This window comes from Gobius niger (assembly GCF_951799975.1).
Source record: "Gobius niger genome assembly, chromosome: 19".
In the NCBI taxonomy this organism is placed as follows: Eukaryota; Metazoa; Chordata; class Actinopteri; order Gobiiformes; family Gobiidae; genus Gobius; species Gobius niger.
In genome coordinates, this window is record NC_136870.1 from 8,751,362 (window position 1) to 8,776,209 (window position 24,848).

General features: G+C 42.5%; 1 protein-coding gene across 3 annotated transcripts; it reads right to left on the bottom strand.

Annotated features, from left to right (window-relative positions):
- Window positions 1-3: 3 nt before the first annotated feature.
- On the bottom strand, window positions 4-24,399 carry kctd17 (potassium channel tetramerization domain containing 17). Of its 3 annotated transcripts, none has more exons than XM_079577525.1 (7): window positions 23,945-24,399; window positions 9,837-9,945; window positions 9,600-9,691; window positions 7,406-7,501; window positions 5,684-5,809; window positions 2,432-2,574; window positions 4-705 (listed from the first exon to the last, which is right to left on the bottom strand). In XM_079577525.1, the coding sequence occupies exons 1-6, from the start codon at window positions 24,284-24,286 to the stop codon at window positions 2,470-2,472; spliced, it is 870 nt and encodes a 289-aa protein (XP_079433651.1). In that variant the 5' UTR covers window positions 24,287-24,399; the 3' UTR covers window positions 4-705; window positions 2,432-2,469. The 3 variants fall into 3 exon arrangements, with proteins under 3 accessions (XP_079433651.1, XP_079433650.1, XP_079433652.1); XM_079577524.1 differs by having other exon boundaries at window positions 7,358-7,504; XM_079577526.1 differs by lacking the exon at window positions 2,432-2,574 and having other exon boundaries at window positions 7,358-7,504.
- Window positions 24,400-24,848: the final 449 nt, after the last annotated feature.

The window sequence follows — 24,848 nt, forward strand, 5'->3', positions numbered from 1 at the left end:
TGGCTGAGCTAGCATTTACATCAGCTCCCCTCACCAATGCTTGGTTTTGGCTACTCCAGGTTTAGAGGTAGCTTACTTTGTGTTTATTTGTTCTATTTGCAGTGTACAGTTGAAATGACAGGGATTCATTACTTTTAAGAATCCTATTTATAACACACAGAGCAGTATAAGATGCAGGGTCAGCGTTATTGAAGGTCCTAAACAGGGCTTTTTTTTGGGGGGAGGAGAATCACTTAAGGGCGAGTATTTATACAAAAACACTGTGAAGCGGCTCCGGCATCCCTTATTTTGCAAACCAATGTTCACCTTAAAGCCACACTGTGCAGCATCACCTCATAAGTGGAATAAGATACAAGCAAACCTGGTGCCCGTGGAGCTTTTAAAACAGAAGACTCTCTTGTATAGAAGCTGGAAATGTTCCGCAGTGTGGCTTTAAGCTGAGACTGCTGCTACAAAAGAGCAAAGAACCCACACAGTTCATCTTTGGTTTACGTTTACTAAGAATCATAGCCTGGTCTCTTTTGTCTTTAAATGATCGTCAAACGTTTTTTACCTTTGAATCTGGGTTCAGTCTTCAGAACTTTGCAATACGTCAGCAGTGTGTCCGCTCATTTGATATGCAAAAAACACTCCCCATATCATGTCATAAGAAATATACAGTAACTCGGCGGGTTCCTACATCCGGGACCCGTGGATCTGGAAAAGCTGTCGAAAAGGGGGGAAAAAAGTTGTGTCAAAACATGATTGCAAACATACATACTGTCTAAACTCTATTGTTTGCTATGGATTGGCTTTGGTAATGATAATGATGATGGAGATGGTAATGGCGACAGGATGGGTCATGCACATTGGCTACAGTTATCAGTGTGTCTATGTGTGTGAGTGTTGAAGTAATGTGATTCACTGTTGTGGCTGGACAGACACAGAGCGACATCTTAGAACGACTTCTGCGCCGCAAGGTCAGGCTATTCCATGACACCGTATTGGAAACAAGGGCAATCAAAGACACTGAATGCATTTTAGATGAAAGAAAAGGTTTCGTAGGTCTGCAAGCTTACTTTTGAGTGCCTCCAGCAAAGACAGTGATAGAGGTGATAGGTTTACGACTGGCTTAAAAATGCCTGTAGTGATGTTTTTGCATAAGCATTCAAGCATAACAAGTAGAAGGTGCTTTGAAGCAAAACATTTATGAAAATAAGATTAAAGTTAATCAGCTGTGTGGTTTATCCTGATCATAAAACCTTTCAGCGGGGCATTTAAAAAGTGTTATTAAATGTCATTAAAAACCATTAAAGCAGCACTAAGTAACTAATGCCCCTAGAGGCCATAAGCGCCACTGCAGGTGTCGTAGCACGTTACGGTTTTTTACTCATTAATTGTCCGTGAGAGTAAATACTACGCTGACAAGAAAGACAAAGGTAGAGAGGGATATTACACATCCAATGACACAATGGAGATATTTATTTTCACTAAAATTTGGCTGTAAATACTGTTTAAGTGGCGCTAGCCCGCAGTTAGCTTTGCCCGTGAGCCTGTTAGCTTCTTCTTCGTAATTCCATTAGTGTGTATTGGTGGCTCCGACCCGGTGGCAGTGAAGTTGCAATTGTGGGTTTCTGGCCAGAGACACCAGGAGGAGATGAAAGACCCTCCAATCATCCCATTAACACTTGTATTACCCCCAGAGGGACTACGGAAAGGATTTATTAAGGTAAACAAGTTACTTATTACTGCTTTAAATTGTATTCAAAATGACATAAAATTTGAATTTGTTGGAAAATGATGATATTGCTCAACAATTTTAGCTGTAAAAGCTCATCAAAAATATTAAAATGATGGTCTAAAACATATTCAGTTGCAGTTTTGGCTGAAATGTATATATTTTTTTGCTCAAAAGTTGCCCATTTAGTCCAATTCTTGTGCCTCTTGTTTAATGAGGAATGTGCAAATCTTAAATGAACGGGTTTTTTTTGGCGTTTCTGGCATTAAAATACAGTATTTGGGCATTAAAAAGCATTCAACTAAACTTGCTTCTTCTGCTATAAACCCCAAAGAATATGTATCTAAATACTTGAAAAACAAAATATTACAGTATAGCAATAATAATAAGACATACATTTATAAAAGTATTTTGCAGTATTTAAGTATTTGGTATTTTTCTTTCATCAAATCATTATAAATCACACTCATCCCATCGTGCATTCTTAATAAAAATGTAATGGGATTTTTACTTCCTGGACCAGCGCAGGTTTAGAGATGGGCAAGCTCCATCAGCATCTTTATGTTGTCCTAGTAATCTTAATATTATTCAATTACGCTGTGACACCTTGATAAAATTACCATGTGGTACCAATAGTACCACATACCCGACACACACACACAACAGATAAATGTACTACATCTACTGCAGCGCATGAGCTCCACAGATCCTCACCGAGTCCTGCGTCTCTGGACACAGACACATGATCCCTCTCATTCTCTAAGCCACTCATTTGGTGTGGTCTCTCTCCCTCCCTCTTCCTCCTCCTCCTCATCCTCCGCTTCCCGAGACGCTTCCTCCGCATGCACCTCCGCCGCCTTCCATTCCGGAGAAGGCAGAGCAAAATCACGTACGACAAAACAGGACAGAACAACCAAAGATGAGCATGTTGATGTCAGTGGGCAGAACAGGGGTCTCCAACCTTTATCGCACGTGGACTACGAAGAGAGAACTGGGGTACCACATTTTCCCCCAACTCGTTACTGGCTCTTCCAATACACCCCGATTGTTTCGAGTGTTTTGCAGCAGCAAAGAGATGCAGTGTGTCACAGAAACATTGATTGTCTGATTTCAGCTTTTGTGTATTAGCAATCAGTACAATCAGTGCTGATCAAAGTACTTCATTTCATTATTCAAAAGTAATAAGTGCTCAACAAAATAGCACTTATGTAATTTTCAAATTCTTAACCTTAACCAAGCACATTTTCTCCAGTTCAGCTTTACCCAAATTTAGAGGTCAATCGATATGGGTTTTTCCAAGGACGATCCCGATCTTTTGGGGGATTTTTATTGTCTGATGCCGATATGCTCAGCCGATATTTTTTGCTAATTTTTCCAAATGTCTGGTCTATAATCCTGTAAAAACATAAATATTTGGCCACTCCAGCAGTGGCCGCTTTTATTAACTTACTTTAGGTAATAGTTTCTGTTCCAGCTTTGATTAGCTGCTGTTAGCATTAGCTGTTGCTAGCCGCGGCGATCAACAATACAATTGTGGAGGTTAAACTAACTCAGTGATTGTTCATCATCAGTCCATATTCTCTGAGGTTTAGTGAAACTTGTGTTTCACAAACTTGTAGCTCACCAGTTCTCATGGCGATGTTTCTCTGTTTCCCTGAGGCCAAGGGAGTTGTGGGAGGACTGGATTTAAATCCCTCACTTTCCAATGCAAAAAAATGTAAGTCTCTATCACTTTTGGTCCCGGAGACATCTGCTTTTATCGGTGCTAGATCGGCCAATAGCCGATATTGTAAAATCCCTAAATATCGGATTCGACCTCTTCCCAAATCTAAAAGCTTCTTGACTGGAGAGCAACAGTGTATGTCTCATTTGAAAACTAAGGCTAACAAATCTGATTGTTACTTTTTTGCTGCGTTGTCACATGGGTTTAAGTCACATATTTGAAGCGGTTTTGTCTTGTTTTTGTTGCTCTTGTCACTCTTTTCTCACTTTTTTTGTTGTGTTATTGTTGCTTTTCTGGCACACTTTTGTCACTCCTTTGTTGCTTCTTTGTTGCTTATTTTGTCACTTTTTAGATGTGTTTTTGTCTTTTTGTTGCATTTTCATCTTTGCTTTTTTCCATGTGCTTTTAGTCTGAAAAATATAATTGAAGTACCGTGCCCAAGTAAATACACTTTACCGACACGCCTCTGTTTACGAAACACTCTGATTGCAAAAACAAATTCACACTAAAGAAAATGGAATATTCTGATGTCCATTTTCGTAGTTTTATCGATTTATGGTTTTCTCAATCCGGCTCGAAGGACCGTTATAAAACATCCTTTGATGCGGCCCACACAGAGAAAATGCATCTCTAAATGCTGCTTGACATATGATTCATCCCATCAAGACGGTAATCGATGTGTATGTAGAAATATAGAGTGTCCTCGGGGAGTTACTACTTAGAAATGAGCCGAGAGCTACTGGTAGTTCCCGAGCTGCAGGTTGGAGACCCCTGGAGTAGACAGAGGGGAAATGGACATGTGTGGCTGTCAATATGAGCAGATGAGAGGAGGGGGGGGGAGGGAGCCGAGTAAGTGCGAGCGACAAGTGGGAGTGTTTGTCAGTGACATTTGGAGTGAAGACTGTGCAGGATCTCGGCACATCCACTTCAGCAGCCCTCTCTCCAGACCTGGCATTTAAATCTGTCATCCACCCTCTGCCAGGAAACACGGCAACACTCATTCACAGTGGAGCTATGCATCGTAACCTGCATTTCACAGCAGGTTTATCAGGACAGTTGTTGAATAGTGGTTTCTGATTCTAATTTACACATTTAGTTTGCAAACTAGCAACTTAACCCGTATAGTTAAAATCTAGTTCCCCTGATAGAACTGGATTTATTTATCAACTGTCCCAAGGCTAAGGCGGGGCACTGTTAAACAATACCACTATGGTATTGAGAAAATGAAAGTAGCGAAAACAGGAACCAAAAATATATATATATCTTTAGATCCAAGTTTTGCTGCTGTTGCCACTAAAGGAGTAACTTTTTTTTTTCAATTTTTGCCCAATTGGTATTTATTTTTTTCCCTTTTTTTTCTTTCATTACTGAAGGTTTTTTTGCCAAATGTTTGCCTCATTTCTCCCAATTTTTTCACCAATTTTTGTCTTATTTTTGCCCACATTTTTTATTGTTTTCCCAAGTTTTTGCTAATTTTTTACTACAAATATTTTCTCTATGCCCCCCATTTTTTCCCAAAATTTTCCCTTCATTTTGCCACTATATTTCTCCCAATTTCCCCCCATTTTCCTCAAATTATCCTCCATTTTTCACACTTTACTTAACATTGGAGATTAACCCAATATTGTAAATTTGCAGATCTGCCACACCTCATTGTTCTATTTTCTGGTTCTATATGGCAAATATGTTACAATAGGTATCGGAAAAAGTATCGTTAAACTATTGGTATCGGAAAACAACGGTGCCCAACCCTATCCACGGCTCTTTTGTCCCCTTTTTATACTGTTTTTCTTAAGCCATGGATAACGATTGCTAGTACCTATAAACATGGCAGATTTGATAGAAATAGACAGAACACACCCTCTCAAAACAGACTCATGTAAATCTCAAAGGCTTTGGTAGAGCAAAGAATGCATAATCTATTCGTGATTAAATTAACAAAAGTACCAGGAACACCCAGTACTGAATCACGGGTAAAGTTGTAAATATGTCGCTTGTAAAAATCCAGTTTGATCTAGTTGACTCTAAATTGTAAACTCTAAGTGTCTTTACAAAATGAACAGAACACGAACAGACGGTGGGAAAACACTCGCGAAAACACAATTACTCTTTCCAGACGCTCCGATCGGCTCTTGAGATTTGATTGCCAGGTCTGAGGGCTGCTGTCGAGGCACAAAAGCGATAGAACAAGCACACGCAAACCCAACGATCCACACGTGTCTCAAAAACATTGGCGTTTGTACCTTTGTTTTGTGGCTTTGCTCCGTGCCCAGCCCTGAGCCCGGCGTGTGCAGCTCCTTAGACACCACGCAGAGGAACTCCGCCTGGTCCTCTGTCCCATAGCTGTACGACGAACCAATGTTTACCATCTAAAGGAGAATACGTCATAAAAGGGAAAAGAGAAGAGACAACGCATATTAAAATCAAGTGGAAACTTCAGACTTCACAAGAAATAAGCCAAGATTAGCAGAAAGAGCTCAAATATTAAGAGATCCCAGATTAAAAGCCGCCATGCATTGAGACCACAGAGAGGACACCCTGCTGCAAACATTCAGAAATGGACGCCACGTAGAGCAGTTAGGGACAGTGGCTACGGCGAGGACGGTTAAAGAAAGTACATAAATATGCTTCATTTGGGGGGGGGGGGGTTGTGCGAAGCGTACAGTGGTACAGTGGCACAGTGGCGTGCATGCGATAGAGGAGTTTGGGGTGGGAGAGATTGAGGTTCAGGGAGTGGGGTGTTTCTGAATGTGAACACTATCGTTTCTAAGCGAGAGCTGACCTTCTGAGACCAGACGGCTCTTGGGCAGAGACCGAGGTACCACTACTTTGGGGCATATCTGACATTCCAATCAGGGAATACAACTGCATATGTTTGCCGTTAGGTCGGGCTGCACAACATTTCCTCAATGAAATCGAAGAGAGAAGAGCGTCTTGTGACCACAGGGTTAGCGGTTCGAATCCCGCAGGTGCACACTGCCGTTGTGTCCTTGGGCAAGACATCTCACTCATTTGGCCTGTAGTGTCTGGCACTGGTGTCTGAATGGGTTCCTTGACATAAAGCGCTTTTTAAGGTCCCAATCTAGGTAGAAAAGAGCTATTTGTGACCATTCATCATTTAACCTCTTAACCCCTGCCTTAACCGAGAGCATTTTCTCCAGTTCTGCTTTTAAATGAATCTTTATCCTCGCGTTGTTACCGAGTTGTAGTCACTTTTTTGACATTTCTTTCATAGCCTTTTTACCACTTTTTTGTTGTGTTTTTGTCACTTTTCAGTTGCTCTTTCAGGGCGTTTTTGCCACTTTTTCATCTCATTTTTGTTATATTTTTGTTATTTTTTGTCATATTTTTGTCATATTTTTTGCTACATTTTTGTCACTTTTTTAATCACTTTTTTGTAATATTTTTGTCACTTTTTCATCACTTTGTTATTGCTTTTTCATCGCTTTTTTTGTCACTTTTCGTTTCCGTCTCATTTTTTTTGCTATTTTGACACCTTTTTCAAGAAGCTTTTAGATGTGGGGGAAGCCAAACTGAAGAAAATGTGCTCAGTTCAGGTGGGGGTTAAGAGGTTAATAAAAAAGTTAAAAAATGTAAGTCCTAGTTTGTTATATAGGTCCTAATTTAATGGTTAAGTTGATAACCTTTCGTTTAGACCATGTTTCGACCTAGCAGCTACTTAAATGGTAATTCAATAAAAGACAGAGACGGATGTTGAAGTTTTTAGAATCCATTTTCTGAGACATTTCCCTGCGGACATAAGCTTGTTGTAAAAACGTATTATCGTGCAGCCCTACTGCAGTGTGTTGTACTTGTTTGTGTATGCCAACGTAAGGCTACGAGGGCCGGGTTGGGTACAGTCAAAGGGGTAAATACTGAAGGGGAGGGGGGTCAGCAGCAGCGTGAGTCCAACCCACAGTCCAGAGCAGTCCGGTGCGGGGCTTTCGGCAGGCGCGCACGCTGACCTGCTCAAACTTCCAGCCGTCCGACATGGTGGACACCATCTGGGTCAGCTCCTCCTCCTGGCACTGCAGCACCCGGTACACGTGCTTAGGTGGGACCTGCTGAGGGGAGAGGCGGCGCGGTTAGGGCGGGTACAATCGAGCAAAACATTACAAAAACAAATCGAAATCAGGTGATTATGTGGAGAAAGGCTGGCAGCGCAGCCGTCGGAATATGTCAAGGCAAAGTAAACGTCCCACATATTGACTGTGAAATGGAAAATCATTGAAGGTAGTCTAGAGAAATTGACGTTTTCTTGCAAAAAAAAAGAAGAAGCTCTTTTCTTGTTGTTCGGTGCTTTCTGAGTGTTTTTGTCATTGTTGTAGTTTTCAATTGGTCTATCGTTAAGAAAAACCTTCCCCCGTCTGAAGCTGTAACCCAAATACAAATATCAAAGTCGCTAAACACAATTTGTTTTCTGGTGGAATGACATTGGTTTTGTCCTTCAGTATAATGGAAAAGCAGACATTGGTACAAACAAGACTTTTATGTGCTATATATCAAATTACAACATCTTTTTTTTGATGGTGAACTAGCATCTAGTTGTCTTTGTTTATATTTCCTTCAGTATTGCACCCCAAGGTTGTGAAGCATGTTTTTTTAAAAAGCAGTACTAAGTAACTCATACCCCTAGAGGCCATAAACGCCACTGCAGGTGTAAGCTGACAGGAAAGACAAAGGGAGAGATCCAATTACACGATGGAGATCATTTTTTTCTCTCGAACTTGGCCGTAAATACTGTTTAAGTGGCGCTAGCCCGCAGTTAGCTGTGCCCGTTAGCTTCTTCTTCGTGATTCCATTTGTGTGTATTGGTGGCTCTGACCCAGAGGAAGCAAAGTTGCAAGTGTGGTTTTCTGGCCAGAGACACCAGGGGGAGATGAAAGACGCCCCAATCATCCCATTAACACTAGTATTACCCCCAGAGGGACTACGAATAAGATTTATTAAGGTAAACAAGCTACTTAGTGCTGCTTTAAACTGAACAATAGGGATGTCAGAAATGCAAGTTGAAGTTAGGAATGAGTTTGGACCTTTACTCAAAATTTAAAATGTATATTTGTAGATAAAAAAAAAAAAAACAAATAAAGGGGCTATTAAATTCAACATAAAATAAAACACATTATACATAAGTTTTTGCTAATCACTTTACCCAAGACGATCTTACTACATTCAAACATAACCGAAGCCTTATGAGCCGCATAGAAGCCTATATTATATACAAAAAATGCAATACTTCCTCAGATCGTCCAATTGATTTCAACATTGATTGCAAATGAGAAAAAACAAAACAAAATCTATTTATACAAGTCCACACCCCCCTGACAATAATCTTGCCGACTTCTTTTGTTTCACTACATTTATTTTCCTCCGGTTGAATGATGTCGACTTTTGACTCCATCTCCTTCTTTACGAACACGGTTTATGAGGTCGACCATAGCACTTTGTTTGATTCTTCTCCTGATGCAACACACACAGTGGCAGGAGCTGTCCATGTGGATATTCAAAATGCTTATTCCAGCTGCATTTTTCTAAGCCAATTTAATACATCCCAGATCTACCAAAAACTATTCACAGCCGATGACATCCTTGCTTGATTTGACGTATTCAGTCCATGCATTTGTACTTCTGCATTCTAGTATATTGTGACATATGTTGTTTACTGTTTAGAAACTCCACATTTTGGAAAGAGGAAATTCACCCGTCTGCAGCGCATTCTGTGGCTCGCGCACACGCTGTACTGTAAATCTAAAAATACATGATGGTTGTTGGCTGCATCTTTTCAGTGGAAATGCCAGGGCTCCACGCTACATTTACCTCTAGGCAAATGACACCAGTGCGCGCAGTGAAATACAGAGGAACCCAGTGAACGCGGGTGCAGTTTAGATAGAGGGCCCACACAAACGTATTATATAAGAGAGACTCCGGCTCTGAGCGGCTCATCCCGGCGCATAATAGTCTCCTCTGAGAAGGAGCAGAGAAGTGTGAAATCACCAACAAAGTCCAACGGTACTGCACTTAAGGAGGCTTGTGCTCGTGCTTAAGGAGGGGCTGGGGAACGTAAAGACCTGCTCGTAAATAATACATGTACTCATATACTACACTGGAGCTCTACAGAAGCGTTACGTAAGGCGTTCCTCATGCTTATCTCAAACCAACCTGTGTGGCTTTGGAGTCTCTCTCGATGATGCGCTCCTTGATCAGTTTGATGAGCGGCGTGATGTTGTAAAACTCGGCTTCTTCCAGGACGCCTGGTACAGAAAGACGCAAAAATACATGCAGTGATGTCAGAGATTGTAATGCATCTTAGGCTGTTAAAGTTGAGCGAATCATTACAAAGCCGTTGCCAGGGAATTACTTTTTTTATCCCCCCCCCGAAACTAATTTTCCTCATACCTTCCTCTGCCAGCTCCTTGTTGTAAACCAGCTTGCCGTGTCGCAGGTAGTTCAAGATGGGCCCGAAATAAGTGGGGTCTCTGTCGATTACATAGGCTCCGGTCTCATCCTGAAAAACAAAAAAACATAATTTAATTGATCGAGTAACATCAAAACTAACAACTGCACCCGGAGCCCAAATGAAAAACACATTGTCCTGAGAGGTAAATTTCTTGAATCCATAAAACGAATGGTCCGCACATTGTTTTCCCAAATTCCAGGGTAAATGGTGCTTTGCTTTGTCACAAGAACATTCACAATAAAGCACTGGGAAGAGGACCTAATAATATACGGTACATAAAAATGGTGCGTTCCAGGCAACTGATAACTGGGATTTTTACCACTTGAACGGCTAATGCTACAACAGCTAGCTAATAAGATGCTAACGTTGTATGAATGTTTCTCCACACTTGAGACACTTCAAAACAGCAGGAGTAGTGGCTGTAAATACTGTTTAAGTGGCGCTAGCAGTTAGCTCTGCCCGCTAGCCTGTTAGCTTCTTCTTCGTGATTCCATTAGTGTGTATTGGTGGCTCCGACAGCGAAGTTGCACCAGGGGGAGATGAAAGACCCTCCACTCATCCCATTAAGGGGGGGGGGGGTATTATGCAAAATCGACTTTTTCAAACTTTACTTGTTTTTTCATGTTATTATGTCATTCCGTCATTAAAAACATGCCTGAAGTGTTGCCTTGGCACATTCACGTATTTTTGAGTAATCTGTAAAAACTCTGATGGCAGCCATTTTAGGGATAGGTTTGCCTGAGTCCTCCTGGAACGCCCCCACCTCCTGGAGACGCCTCCGAGCTTTCGTCACCAGCCGAGTAACCAACCACTGCTCCTCAGCAGAACCCCCTCCCCACTGATGCCACAGACAGCGTGTGGAGGGGGCGTGTCGGAAAGGCTCAGAGATTCTTAAAGAGACAGAGGCCGATTGCAAGACATTCACTACAGCCATTTTGAGAGAGCAATTTTATACAAGGCATTTATTTTAATTTACTGCATTTACAGACCAACAGAAGGTTTGGTCATCATTGTAGTGTGATATAGACTGGTGCTATGTGATTGAAAAAAGCATAATACTCCCTCTTTAACACTTGTATTACCCCCAGAGGGACTATGGAAAGGATTCATTATGGTAAACAAGTTACTTAGTACTGCTTTAAGTTTTATCATTAGCTGCGCTCCTCCACTGTGGGCCGTCCTTACCGTTTTGACCTAGTATCCGAACTCGGAGCTCTCTGGTCATCTCCAAGTTTACATGTTGTCATTTTTCCAAGTGGGAGGTCCGACATTTACCGGCTACCAGTTGCCTGGATTGCACCATAACACCTCATGTTTGGCTACCTCTAGCGAACATGCCGCCACATCTCCACGGAGATGAGCTGGTGAGGTCCCACTCCCAGTAGTTACAGGTCAGGTGTGAGGAGAGGGGACCTCACTCACAGCAAAAACATTTTTCAAAAGAAAGCTCGGAATATATTAGTTATTTGGCGAAATGCTACACTGTAAAGCTTTAAACCCACTAGTACTACAAACACATGTAGTTCTATGTTTTCGTATCAGATTCATTACAACAGGCTCATTTATTTCCGCTTTGAGATGCTTCTTCTAAACTAGAGTAGTCTATGCTTTGCCAACTCGGCCAGTGGCATCGTTTAGTAACCGGAGCGGGACAAGGCAGGCGGCCAACTCAGCCAGGTTTTTATCTGATATGCAAAGTGTGGATGATTTCCGTATGGAGTCAGTGAATAGTGAATAGCCACCCATGTCAGACAAGTTGGTGCAGAGGACTTTGGAATTGGCACATGCCTACAGAGTATGAGTCCTTGTTCAATGGCAGAGTCAGACGCATTTCCTACGAGGACTAAATGTGGAGCAAATGCAACAGCCCATGTAATTGTTGCATCACTGAGGTCTCGCCACGCCTGAGATTGCAATTATTATTTCAGGTCTTACGTAATAAAGTTGTGGCTAAAGGATAATACTAATATTCAACTGAAACTGTAGAAAATCTCACTTGCAAATAAAGAAATCAACCATGGATCTCCGATGTAAAGAGTAAATGCTCAATAGAGTTCAGGATGGAATATAATACAGTCACTGTTAAATCCACCATGTCCACATTAGCCCAACATTAGCTAAAATACAGATAAAAGTGGAGAAAAGAGCCACATACTTTTATGTGAACGATTACTCCAGTATACTAGAGATGTTCAAATATTGTCGACTGGACTGGATTAATTGAGATGAGAGTGTTTCGCTTCCATCTTCAGAAGCTTCTTCTTGCTCTTCAGTAAGACACTAGAACTGTGTTTAACCAGTAACATTGTGAATCCCGGCAGCCACACTGGGATGACAGTAGTGCTGCCATTAAAGCAGGCAACGATACGACAAAACCAAAACATGTTGGTTTGAGTAAACTGTTCTATTAACAGACTATAGTGCCTCCGGTCTAAAGAAGTGGTTTGGCTTCGGGACCCACCATTATCCTAGGATGACAAGCCGCCGCCCAAAAACAAGTTTTTATTGAACAGGCAGAAGATATGCCTTTAAGACTGAAATTATGATTATAACAACCCAATAACTAATTTTAACAGACTCTGGCAGTGTTTCCATGCAGGTTCAAATGGAAAATAATGAAGAAAAAAAAAAGTTCCCTGGAGTAGCCACTGAAAATACTTCCCACCAGTTGAGAATCACTGGTCTAAAGTATTTCCCCCCATATAGTCTAAAAATAACCAGAAATAAAAAGTGGTTCTAAATGTTTTTTTTTAATATATTTTCTTTAATTCTGCCAGTTGCCTCAATGCACTGATCAAAAATGTGATTCCACCTCCCGCTTGCACAATCCTGACCTCCCCTGTCCCCTCACAGCTTCCTGCCCTCTCCTACAGGTGGCGCTCTGTTCAACACTACACTGGCCACTTTGTGAGTGCGCGCGTGTGTCGACAGGCCGCTTACGCTCGCCTTCACCTCCGGGGCGAGACGTTTGTGTGTGATCGTAACAGCCAGCTCGCCTCGGCACCACATAATGCCGTCACACTGAAGGCACACACTCGTCCTCCTCCTGCTGCTGCCCCTCGTGACGACTGCTTCAAGACGAGACGCCGTTTAGCGCGGGTTCAGGACACTCTAAAAACACTCTGACCCCGCTGGACTTCAAAAGGCCAAAGAAACTCACTTGAAAAGCCGGGCATTAATGAAAGATGAGGCATTCTTCGACTACTAAAGAAACTCTCTCGACTTGGAGCAAAGGGTACGCATGATGGTGATAAAAGCAACCGGCTCTATTGAAATAACTCATTTAATACGGCTGCTGAGGCGGCAATGGACAGAAGTGGCCTCAAGGCAAAACACTGTATGTACTTGTATGCTATGGCTCTTGATGTAGCGGATTTATAATATTTTTGTGGCCATTTCATGTGTTTTTGTCCCATAACATAGATCCATGAGGTTTTAAGTGGATCTATTGGAATGGCCACATCAGTAAAATGCTAAAACTCTCAAATAGATGTTTTTATTAAGCTCTTTTATATTCAATACTATTCCTAACAAATATTGAATGTTCTGTAAGGAATCATTAATCTGTAAATATTGTTCAACAAAACTGGTGTGGCGGAATAGGCCTCATTTCCTCGTTTTGAGTTCCGATCAATACACTAACCTTCAGTGCGGTTTGTAAAATGGCCCATTAAAACGTTCGGTTCAAAAAGTCAATCAAGTGTAACTTAATCCTAAATGCATGAAGCAGCTGAAGTTAACACAGTCTTTTATTGACGAGAGAGGAAGCCATTATGTGACCTTTTATTACATTACAATTTACTCATACGTTTTAGATGAGTAACTTATTACTCATGACTCAATAGCTTCTGTTTGAAATTCATTTAGACATTACGTATTATAAAACAATTCGTGATATTACAAGTATCTAATTGTGTTTGCAACTGTGTTTGGGTTGTTCCGATTCCATTTCAATTAAGAAAACCTGGGCTCAGAGTAGCTGTACCAGTTTGATACAACAGTGTGAATAAAAACAACAGCGAGGACTGTAAAAAAGCCTAAAAGTGCACCCTCCGAGTTCTTCCACTCAAAAGACTAAGTCAAAGCATCAAAGATGTATTTGTGATCATTAAAGGGAAGGTGGTAATATGCAAAATCCACTTTTCAGAGCTTTTTCCCATATTACAATGTTGTACTCTCCTCAAAACAGACCTGGAGCTGTGTTTCGACAAACTCTCGCATGTTTGAGTAATCTTTGAGTCTTCTCCAGAGGCTATAATTAGTCCCAGGTTCGATTCCCGGCTTGACGCGGCCTTTCTGTGTGGAGTTTGCATGTACTTCCTCCGCGTACTCCGGTTTCCCCTACCACTAAAAACATGTACAATCGACTCCCTTGGTGATGAGATTCCTGATCTCAGTGGGAGTTTGATGGTTAAATAAAGGATAATATGTATAAAAATATCCAGTAGGGTTGGGCCATATCGTATCGCATATCGTTATCGTGATGTCATTGTGGACACGATATAATTTATGTTACGCTCAGCTCCATCAGAGACTGTGTAGGCTTAAAAAGTAAATGAGATCATATTTGAGAGGAAATTAGAATGGCGCTAAAAAAAAGGATGAAATATCTTTGCATTAATCTTCCAAATAGGCATAAGGCATACATTTTGTAGTTTGTCCGTTGTCAATTATATTGTCAAATATATCGATATCATGATAATTCTTTATTATATCGTGATAAAGATTTTAGGCCATATCGCCCTACCCTAGTACCCAGAAGATGTTTTCCTCACCTCTCGATCTCTTTCTCAGCTTAATCCTTTCAATGCAAAAGTAAAAGTTAAACAGCTCCGAAGCAAAGGGGAGCAAGAAGCGGGGAGAGAGACAGGGGGTTTCGGTGAGATTGTGTGAAAATCAGGAAGTGAGACTACTGGATATTGTGTTCCAGCTGTTTTAGGTCAATATTGCATTTTCTGACAAACAAAGTGTAAGGCAGAGATGACGATGTGTTTGAGATTAACACCAAATACTTCCAAAAAACATAAAACCCTCTAACACCCTCTCCTGCCGCGCTAAAGTCTCAGAAGTCAGAATTTAGGCTGTGGGCGTTATGGTTCGCCACGATGTAGTAAACAATCTACAGAACTGCAAATCGACATCTAAAACAAGGCATTCATTTTGTAGAGCAATTCTGAAACGAAACACGATGAGAGAAGAAGAAGAGACAATTACAAAGGAGATTTTCCTTCTGCACTGGGGGAGCCTGGAACCAGCAGATTCCCGTGATTGTCAGATTGGACAGGACAGCGCGGGGTGCTGTCGGGTGCGGGGACGTGATGATTACTGTGTTCAGCCCAGAGCAGATACACACACACACACAGTCATCACGAACGAGAGGAGACCAGCCCCTCATCACCGTGACACGTCTCGACAGCGCAGGCACGACAACCCCCCCCCCCCACTCCCACGAACTCCCGTCAAGTTTCGCTTTACAGTGGACCACAGTGAAGTGTGCACACGGAGCGGCGTCTTACGTTTACACAGGGGGTACTCGCAACTTTGTTTTACGCTTAAGACCGACTGGATACTTCTGTTCTATTATGAAAGATTACACACAATAGCTTATTACAACTTGACTTACATTTCATGGAAAATATGGATTCTCCTGCTTTTAATAACTGGACAAATCAGATAAACCAATAAATAATAACAAATTGTACCCAGAGCGTGGTGTCCTGCACTGGTCAGCTCCTCCCCCTTCCACTTCCTCCTGTGCAGCTTCTTCCAAAACAGTATTTCACCGTCTTCTCCTTTGTCCCGTTTTGTTTCCTGCAGCGCCTCCACTGTGCGTCTTCAGTGTTACAGAGGAAGAAATCTGATGCGTTTAAATTGTCTTCAGAAATCGAATAATCCAAAACTCCAGGTTCTACATGAGCCAGTGAGATTGGGATTTTTAGAGCAACTGGATTGTCTCCAGCCCTCTCTTCCATCAGGCTCAGCTGCAGAACCAGGTGGAGGACGACTGCGCCTCCATATTTGGACTTGGAGTCAAAGTGCTGTCCGTGTGGCAGCGGCTCCTTGTGCCTGGTGCCGAGCGGATACAGCACAGGTTTAGCACCTCAAAGATCCAGTTACTGTTTATTTCTGAACTAATTCAAGAAATTAAAACATAAATAGCATAATCTTCTATCAAAAATGTAAGGGACAATGATTATTTACTGAATTGTCTCTCTAGAGAGGGGACTCGAACTCACAACAGGGAAGGTAATTTGAGATTTACTTCATGGATAACTTTGTCTTTTTGACATGATTTTGGCCTTTTTGCTGTATTTTCCTGGTTAGTTTATCCACACGTGTGAAAAATCAGGAAGAAATCAGATTGTATGACTATCAAATAATCAGACTGCGCTGTACATGTTTCTTCAATAATCTGAGAACTCCAGAAATCAGATTATGATCAGATCTTTGGTCTCCATGTAAACGTAGCCACCGTGTCCCCATAAATCCACACTGAGCCATGGTTCAAACCAAGGGCTGTATAATTTATAATATATCAGGCGCAATGTCCCAAGAAGAGAATTAGAATTCATAACACTGATGATGATAATTGATCCAGATCTAACATAATTACAAGGGTTTTGATCGAGTACATTGGCTTCTGGTTAGATATTCCGAGCGTAGGTGCGTAGTAGCCCGGACAGGAATGATTTACAGAGACAATGAAGAGAAAACGGAAAGCGACAGGAAAACGAGTATCAGCGTCGCAGCAGCAAAACTAATGTCCTATTTACAGGAGATATTGCACCCACTTGCCCGCATTCTGCCACTTGCTCAAGCATGTGCAAACAGTTGGATGAATGACTCTGGAGGGATGACTCAATATTATCAATCTTTCATTGTTAAATATTTTCCAAACAAGTTTTTTTTTTCCTTCTCTTTTTCATCACAAAGCGGCTTTAAGGAAATGATTGCGCACTGGACCTTTCCGTGACCTCACAGATGGCACCCCCACCGGCGGACATATTTGACGGAGGCGGTTTTCTTTCCAGCACCCGACACATTCAGTTGCTGAATTTAATCAGGCGGGCGGATTAGAAATAGGTCTTATTTGATCTTGGTTTTTTTTCCCCGCTTTAAAGATCTGAGCTACGGCAGGTTTGTACAACTTCTAACGAAATCCCGACCAAAATCTTGAAATACGAGCAAGTGGCGGTGGCAAGTGGCAGCATGTTTGGTGCGCAATAACAATTTGCCAAGAGAGACGTAAATTTCACAGTGCGTTATTATCACTCTTCTGGTTTGATGTTCATTGTGGACTCTCGATCAAAGTGCATGAAGCTTTTGACGCAGTGCACTTATCAAACTGCATTTCCAAAGATTAAAACTAAAAATGATTTAAAAAGGCCCCATAAGGTAAATGGACGTTTAGAAGCTTTGAAGAACGCTAGGCTGCTTATCAATAACACTGTGGTGCTGTGTTGCTGTTGTTTTTGCGTCATAGAGTAATCCCGCAAATGTCCCGCAATTCCACTGACTTGCCATCCGGTAGTAATCTAGGAAGTGCTCCTAGATTATATTTAGGGCACCTTTACCAGACTGAGTGTGATCAGTGCTAAAAAGAATGCCTTTACAGCAAATCAGGACTTGTTTTTACCATGGACTGTGAAAAAACATGGATGCCAAAAGCTGCCGAAGCCTAATAGGAAATGGGTCCAGGCTCCAAAAAGTTATTGTTGGACACTGGCTTGCCATTCTTACGTCAATGTGTTCTCAACACACGCAATATCATATTTCTTTTCCTTTCTTCGCTAGTTTTATTTTGGATCCATTCTAAATCTGGCCAAATTGCTAGCATGAACGAGCTTCAGTTAGCCCGCGCTGATGCGATGGGGGAAGCCACTCTCACATAGTTCATTCCTATTCACAATCTATGAGTTTTCCTGTACTTTTTTTTGTACAAACATTGCTAAAAAAAACAGAAAAACATATACAAGTCTCTATTTTTAGCTAACGGCATGCTGACAAATCACGATGAACAACGCAGTTTGATTGCAGAACTGCTCAGAACGGGTCCGATTTTGCCAGCGACGCTTCATAATTCTTAACGCATCAGTACAAGTAGACTTTTGCTGCTGCTGCAATATCCTCAATATTGTCGCATCGCTAGCACCGAGCCGCCTAAATCTGCTAAGCTCAATCCTCCTAATATGCAATATAAATCAAAGCATCGTAATCATCAGCGCTAATGCGATTATGAGATACTTGTCTGGATGGCTACACCTGTTCATCCCTATCCCGGCGTAAAGGTGACTCTTCGCCACATAATGTAATTGGCTCCGGGGGTGGCGTGTGCGGTCAGCTCGGGTGGCATTAGCCCGTAGGTTTGCCTCGGTGTGGGAGGTGCGGGTAATCTTATTAAAACGGTCGGACGTACGCTGGCAGACGAACGTGTGTGCGCGCGGGTTTAAAAACAGCCCAATCGCCCCTGAGCCGCTGGGATGGAAGTGCCAGCAGATTAAACGTAGGGGTAACTCTAGGATAAAGCCTGCCTTCTATAGCCGTGAGTCAGACAAGGCAACGCACACGGTCGGGTTTAGCTTCAAAACAACTCACGCCTGGTAAGGGCTGGGATGAGGATGGCAAAGAAATACGTTTTTCCTCTTCATTGATGTCAATAAATTATCTGATGTTAACACGGTGACATCTGATCATCTTAAATATTGCGAAAACTGTATCTACACCGCAAGTTCCATTAATGTAAGCAAAAGTCGCAAACATCAAATTGCGTCGAAACAAAACTTATCAACCGGGAGCAAAAAAACGTGGGCACATTACCAAGTGTTTTTATTTTAGGCTCGATTTTGCAACGTGCTTAGCTTCTCACGATGGGGATAATGCATCACAGCCCTAATCTGAGGAGTTATTGCTTAGTTCCACCAAGAGCCATTCAAGTGAATCTATCAAACTTAACCATACTTACTAACAAGTTTCAACACAACATGTTCTTTTAAATTCAAACACAAGTCATAAGTCATTTGTTTCTCATCAAGTCATGGTAAAAACACTAAATCAGCACCAAAATGAGGCTAAAATTGAACTTTTGCACAAGTATAGCCTCCATGCATATTTGGTTCAGGGCTAACAGTCTTATGGAAGAAGGGATTTTCCAATATAATGTGGCTTCTCACGATATGGATATTGCATCAAGGTCAAGGTCAAAGTTTATTTATACTTATTTATAAAGCACATTTAAAACACAGTTGACACTGCCAAAAGTGCTGTACATGTTTACAAAGTATCAACGTAGAATGCTCAACTCAGCTCGTGTTGAACACATAGAGGCGCGTTTTTAAGAGTGACTTAAAACTCTCAATGGATGAGGCTGATCGAATGCTCAAAGGGAGCTCGTTCCAAAGTTTGGGTCCAGCGCCCACAAACGCCCTGTCACCTCGTGTTATGGGGACAGGTTAAAAGCTGTTGGTCACATGACCGCAGGGCTCTCACAGGAGAACACAAACACAACATTTCAGACAGATACTCTGGAGCCAGGACATTCAGTGATTTAAAAACCAACAGTAGGATTTTAAATTGAATCCTGAAGGGACCGGGAGCCAAAGAAGAGACTGTAGCACAGGAGTGATGTGGTCATAGCGCCTGATGCAGCTGCATTTTGTGCTAATTGCAAATGACGAATGGATGTAGCATCAAGACCGAGATACAGAGAATTACAAAAGCCCAGACGTGTATAAATGAACATGTGGACTCATTTTTCCAGCTGGTTAGAAGGCAGATATGGTTTTACTTTAGCAATCGATCGAAGCTGAAAGAAGCTCACACTCTGGTGGAGGTACACGAAGTTGTAATCTATTTCTGAGCGACCATCAAGGTCTTTTTATTCAAGTCCAAGTACAAATCCGAGTCTTGAATTTGCAAGTCTAAGTCTTTATTGTCACATAAATGGAGTCTGGGTCCAAGTGCGGTCCATTTTAGAAGAGTATACTTACCGGTTCTACTTTCCAAGCAAAGGAATGGACCCTCTAATGAATTTTGACAGTATGCAATTACTTTCGAACTTCAAACCTTCATTTAAAAGATTGTATCAAAGTATACTTAGGGCAGAGGTCAGTAATTCCAAGGACTTGAGGGCTAAACCAAGTCCAAGCCTTAGTCTTGAGTTGGATGTTAGGTAAGGCCCCAAGTTCCGGAAAATGACTTGGACAATGAGTCACAAGTCACACGATCAGCCTCTCCATCAATCAGCCAGTTGACACTCCAGCCCAGCACGTCATTAACGCAGTGCTACGTAAGACCAAATCAAAATTATGTATAACACTTTCTTTGATGAGGACGGCTCAGTGTGACATATGTGAGCAGAAACAAAAAAAAACCCTGCGTCATACTAAATGTGTTCTTTTCTGTTTAGCTTCCAATCTGTTGTATCAGTCACGCTTCTCTGACTCACAGCTGTCGAGGACCCGTCTGTGCTTTTAAACGCAATCCTTGTTTCAGACTTCCTCTCTACACTTCGTAGGCCGTGTGCAATCATCTCTGCATTCGGTATTCAGAGACTCAAACCTGCGCGCTCTGTATGCATCTCGCCACCGCCGTCATTCGATTCAGTTTTTGGGCTTCTGGCGCACGAGCTGGAAGTTGAATACTAAATGCAACGGGCAAAGCTCTCTCTGTGGAACAAGACGGGCATGTCGTGCGGGTCCAGTTGGTGTTCACACCCCTCGATTGTGATTAAGTCATGAAAATGATCAATTACACGAACTGCATTTTGCATTTGTCGTTTCACAGCTGAAATACTCTCAAAAAGAAGTAGCTCCGCCGTGACCAAACTAAAAGCGGTCCCACAGAATATGAATGTGTGACCCGAATACAAATCTGTCCACTCACCGTTTTTAGACCTCCGGGAAAATCAAAAATAAGCACGGGATGAATTGGTGGCTCTCTGTGTGATGTAGGTTATCCGAGACCTCACATGAAAAAGGTGCTTGACAATGTGTGATACACGCTGGGGGTGAGTCAGCAGATGCTGAGAGGGCACTGGGAGACAGGAGCGTGCAAACAAAGGGAGCTCCCCTCAGGTCACAGCTGAAGGTCACATGGGGCTGTTGTTTCCACAGAGCCACCCAAACAGACGGCACCGAACGAAGAAAAAACAACAACAACCTCTCGCTGGATTAGGAGGTTGACTTAAGACGGGTTCCATAGTGATAACTGCGCAACTTCTCTCATAATAATAGGAAAAGATTTTGGAGACATGTGAGAGGAGGACACTAGCCTGATCCAGCTGAGCCAGGGGCCTTTCCACACGGCGCCTCCCGGGGCTCGTTTCCGTACAGTAGGTTTGAAAGAGCTGACATTTTGGGATCTGTGAGCTTTCCACCCGCGACCGGCGAAATGTCACCGTAGTTCAGACGGCATGATGGAAGCAGGACATTTGTCTATAGTAGTGGGGTGTTTACACCTCTTAGATTAGTTCTTTTGAATTTGCAGTCTGATGTAAAAAAATAAAAATAATAATAACAATAGAACTGTTTTGAAAGTCTATGAAAAATTCCATGGTGGCATAAATATTCAAACGTGAGAATGTTGTGGATCACTTGGAGCAGGGCTGAACGATATGGACAAAATGTAATATCTTGATATTCATGCCAGATATCTTGATATTGATACGATACGATATAACTATGGGTTAGATGAAAACTAAGCATTTTTCCCCCAAAAATAAATCATAATACAAAAGAATGCAGTTTTATTGATGAAAATCTATATCGTTTTATCTTGCTTTTTCGATTTTTATATTTTGAATGTTCATATCTCGATATAAATACGTTAACGATATATCTTTCAGCCCTAACTTGGAATACTGAAAAACACTCAACCAACAAACCCTGGAAGATTCAATGTTTCACTTAGTGTTTGATACAAATTAACAGCTCATTACTATAATATACTAATACACAAATGCCAATTTCGATACCACAGTGCAAAGTGGAGTAGCAAGGCACCGGAGAACTGTCTCTTTACTGTGCCGATCACTGCCTATAATGAGTCGAATCATTGTAGAAAATAAACTTCCAAAAAGAACTGACCCCTTTTGTAAAAACTCTAAATTAAAGGTCCAATTTGGAAAACCTTTTATTTTTTTTTGTATGTAACAGTATCTTCAACATTAGTCCAGATCGGTGAGCAACTGACAGAAAGACAGCACCTTCATCCACCGATCTGCTAGGAAGCTGAACTCTCCCCTTCCCACCTATCTCCTATTATATGTAACTGATCTTGCTCAGTATATTGTCCTTCTGCACCAAGGCTTTGAGAGAAGTGCGATTTCAGTGTGTGCTTTACAACCGACAACAAAGCTAATCGAATTGAGTTGAGTAATAGCATAGGAATAAATAGCGGGGTATGAATACTTCCTGAAGCCTGGGCCCGTAATAGAAGCCTGCATCATTCATTAGCTTACAGCCTTGTAGGAGAAACGTCACCTAATACGCCTCTGCCTCGCTCCTCTCCCTCGCTCCACACACCATGCCAAGCACCTCGCTGTGCGGCTCCAGCAGAAGAAGGCGGGCACGTGTTCCACCATCTGACTTCAGCCTCATCCACTCTCCCTCCGCACAATAATAACGATGAGAAAAGAGCGCTGGAGCTGCCCGTCTGCCTGTGCGCATACGGAGATGCTAAAAAAGCTGCAGGGAGGAAAACAGAGGATGGCTCACACCGACGAGTCACACGTTCTCAAGCTGAGGTTAGAGGCTGCTCCGAGGCAAAAGCACTGTCACAACCTCGTCACCGGCAAGGTTTTCCCAGGCACACTCCAACTTCCCTCGCTACGTTTGCTCGAGTTTGTTCATTTTGCGTAAGCAGGCACTGAAAAGAACTTTTAGCCACTGGTGATGTGATAAACAACCGTGAATAAGACATACGAGTTACGAAGACGACTGGGCATTTTCATTTTCTGTGCAAAAGGCAAAATGAAGCAAAAACACATCATGGAGGCAAGGCTTACGTTTGAAAATATTATACACTGCAATGCCGACATGTCAAACTCGAGGCCCCGGGGCCAAATTCGGCCCGCGAGATGATTTTTGCTGGCCCCCATCATGAATACTGACTTATATTATCACGTGCCAGACGATAAAGTGTAATAAATACATTATTAAACCGGGCAGCAGTCGCATTGATGACGCAGCTTATTCATCTTATTCCCGAAGTTCGTGTGGGGGCGCCGCCATGAATTGTGCCCGCCCCCTTCTCTCCTATCAGTTAACATAGGACTGGAGAAGTCATGATCGAATCGGCTACTACACAAAATCAAAGCCGATTTTAGGCCGCAGTGTTGACTTGTTGGTGCAAGTGAACACTGGACGTTTTACACCAATCAATCGACTAAACATCAGATTTTAGCGGCAAACATTTCCCCTCATTTCTCTGTTTACTCTGCTGAAAGTGTCAAGACAAGACAAAAAGAGGCTAAAGTGGGCGGGGCGGAAAAAGGTGGAGTACATGGCCGGTGAATTGTTATTATAACTAAACAGAAAATAACAAACACAAGCCTTATGAAAGGAACTGGGAGTCATGTGCGTTCTATTTAAAAGCATTTCTAACTGTGTACCTTTAATGATATTAGTCACATTAATATTTAGTCTGGAAAAGCCCAGCCAACACTGTATTTACATTTTTGGGCTCACTGCAACTGAGTTTAACACCCCTGCTGTGACGGGACTACTAAACTATTGTACCAAAATAACACAAGACTATTAATGCTCTTCATTCTAAATCTGAGATATAATAAAAGCCCACAGTAAAGTAGACCCAGTGTATCCTCCTCCTGTGGGATAAAGGCCTCGTTAGATCGACTTTATAAAAACACAAGGCCATATCCTAAAATAAGCTCCCTACAATGCATGTGACACATCTCTCCGATTCTGAATGTGTGGGACATTTCTTAAGGCAGAACTTGCCTCTGCTGCGCGAGGACCACCTGGGGGTTTACGGTCGTGAGCTGGACCCACCGGCCCGGTGTGAAGTGACTGTCCCGGACTGGACTCACCGTGTCCGAGTGCAGGTCCTGCTGCTGGCACAGCCGGTACAGAAAGGAGGTCTGCTCTTTGAGGAGCGTCTGTCTCGTGGTGAGGAACACGGTGCCGCCGACATTGAGGCGGACCCACTTGCCGCTGTTGGCGGTGCCGCTGGGGTGGATGACGGAGCCGTTGCTGCTGTGGGACGTGGTGCCGCTGGGCTCCGTGGCGCTGCTGGATGTGGCCGAAGTGCCGCTGTCTCCCGCCGCCTCGCTGTCTTTGTTGTTATTGTTGTTGTTATTATTGTTGTTGCTGTTGAGGTGGGTGCCGGGGTGTGTCGCGAGGTCCGGCTGCTCCTCCGCGGTCGTGGCCATTTGGAAACAGCCGCGAGACACGAGCTGGAAGAAGATTCCGTCGTGCGTCCGGGGTCCGCTCGGTGCCTTGGCTGCTCCCTCTCCCGTTACCAGCGCGCGACGCTCCGCCCTTAAGTCTGTGCCACTGTGCCATCACCAAAAACAAGCAGTGACCGGATATGAGCGCGCGACTACACAATAAGTGCGCTCGATTGACTGAACCTTGCGCGTAAATGGTCAGACTTTCCGGCTGTGCGTCTTTAATCCGTGTTTACTTATCGTTTTTATCGGCTCCTTCTTACGCATGCAATACAATAAAACACAAGAATCCTTAAAAACATGATTGTGTTTCCGGTTTTTGCATCTAACTTAACAATCACAAAGCGTGACTGGTTGTTGCAGTTCTCTAGAAGCCTTATTGCCTTATACAGACAGATGACTATTCAAACATGTAGCTTAGGAAAAATGCATTACACAATCCACATGATGCATAGTTTTATTGAGTAAAAACACACATTTTTTTAAAGTTACACCGATCACGTACACCTGAGGGGAAATTGCATAGAAGTGAGAACAATCCAGT

What these genes read in the sequence shown, in the direction of transcription:
- kctd17 (XM_079577524.1), bottom strand. Translation starts at nt 24,286, where the DNA reads ATGGCCACGACCGCGGAGGAGCAGCCGGACCTCGCGACACACCCCGGC. An exon ending in AGGACCTGCACTCGGACACG is followed by an intron (nt 9,946 to 23,944) that starts GTGAGTCCAGTC and finishes TTTGTTTTTCAG; the next exon opens with GATGAGACCGGAGCCTATGT. An exon ending in GCACCGGACTGCTCTGGACT is followed by an intron (nt 5,810 to 7,357) that starts GTGGGTTGGACT and finishes ATTCTCCTTTAG; the next exon opens with ATGGTAAACATTGGTTCGTC.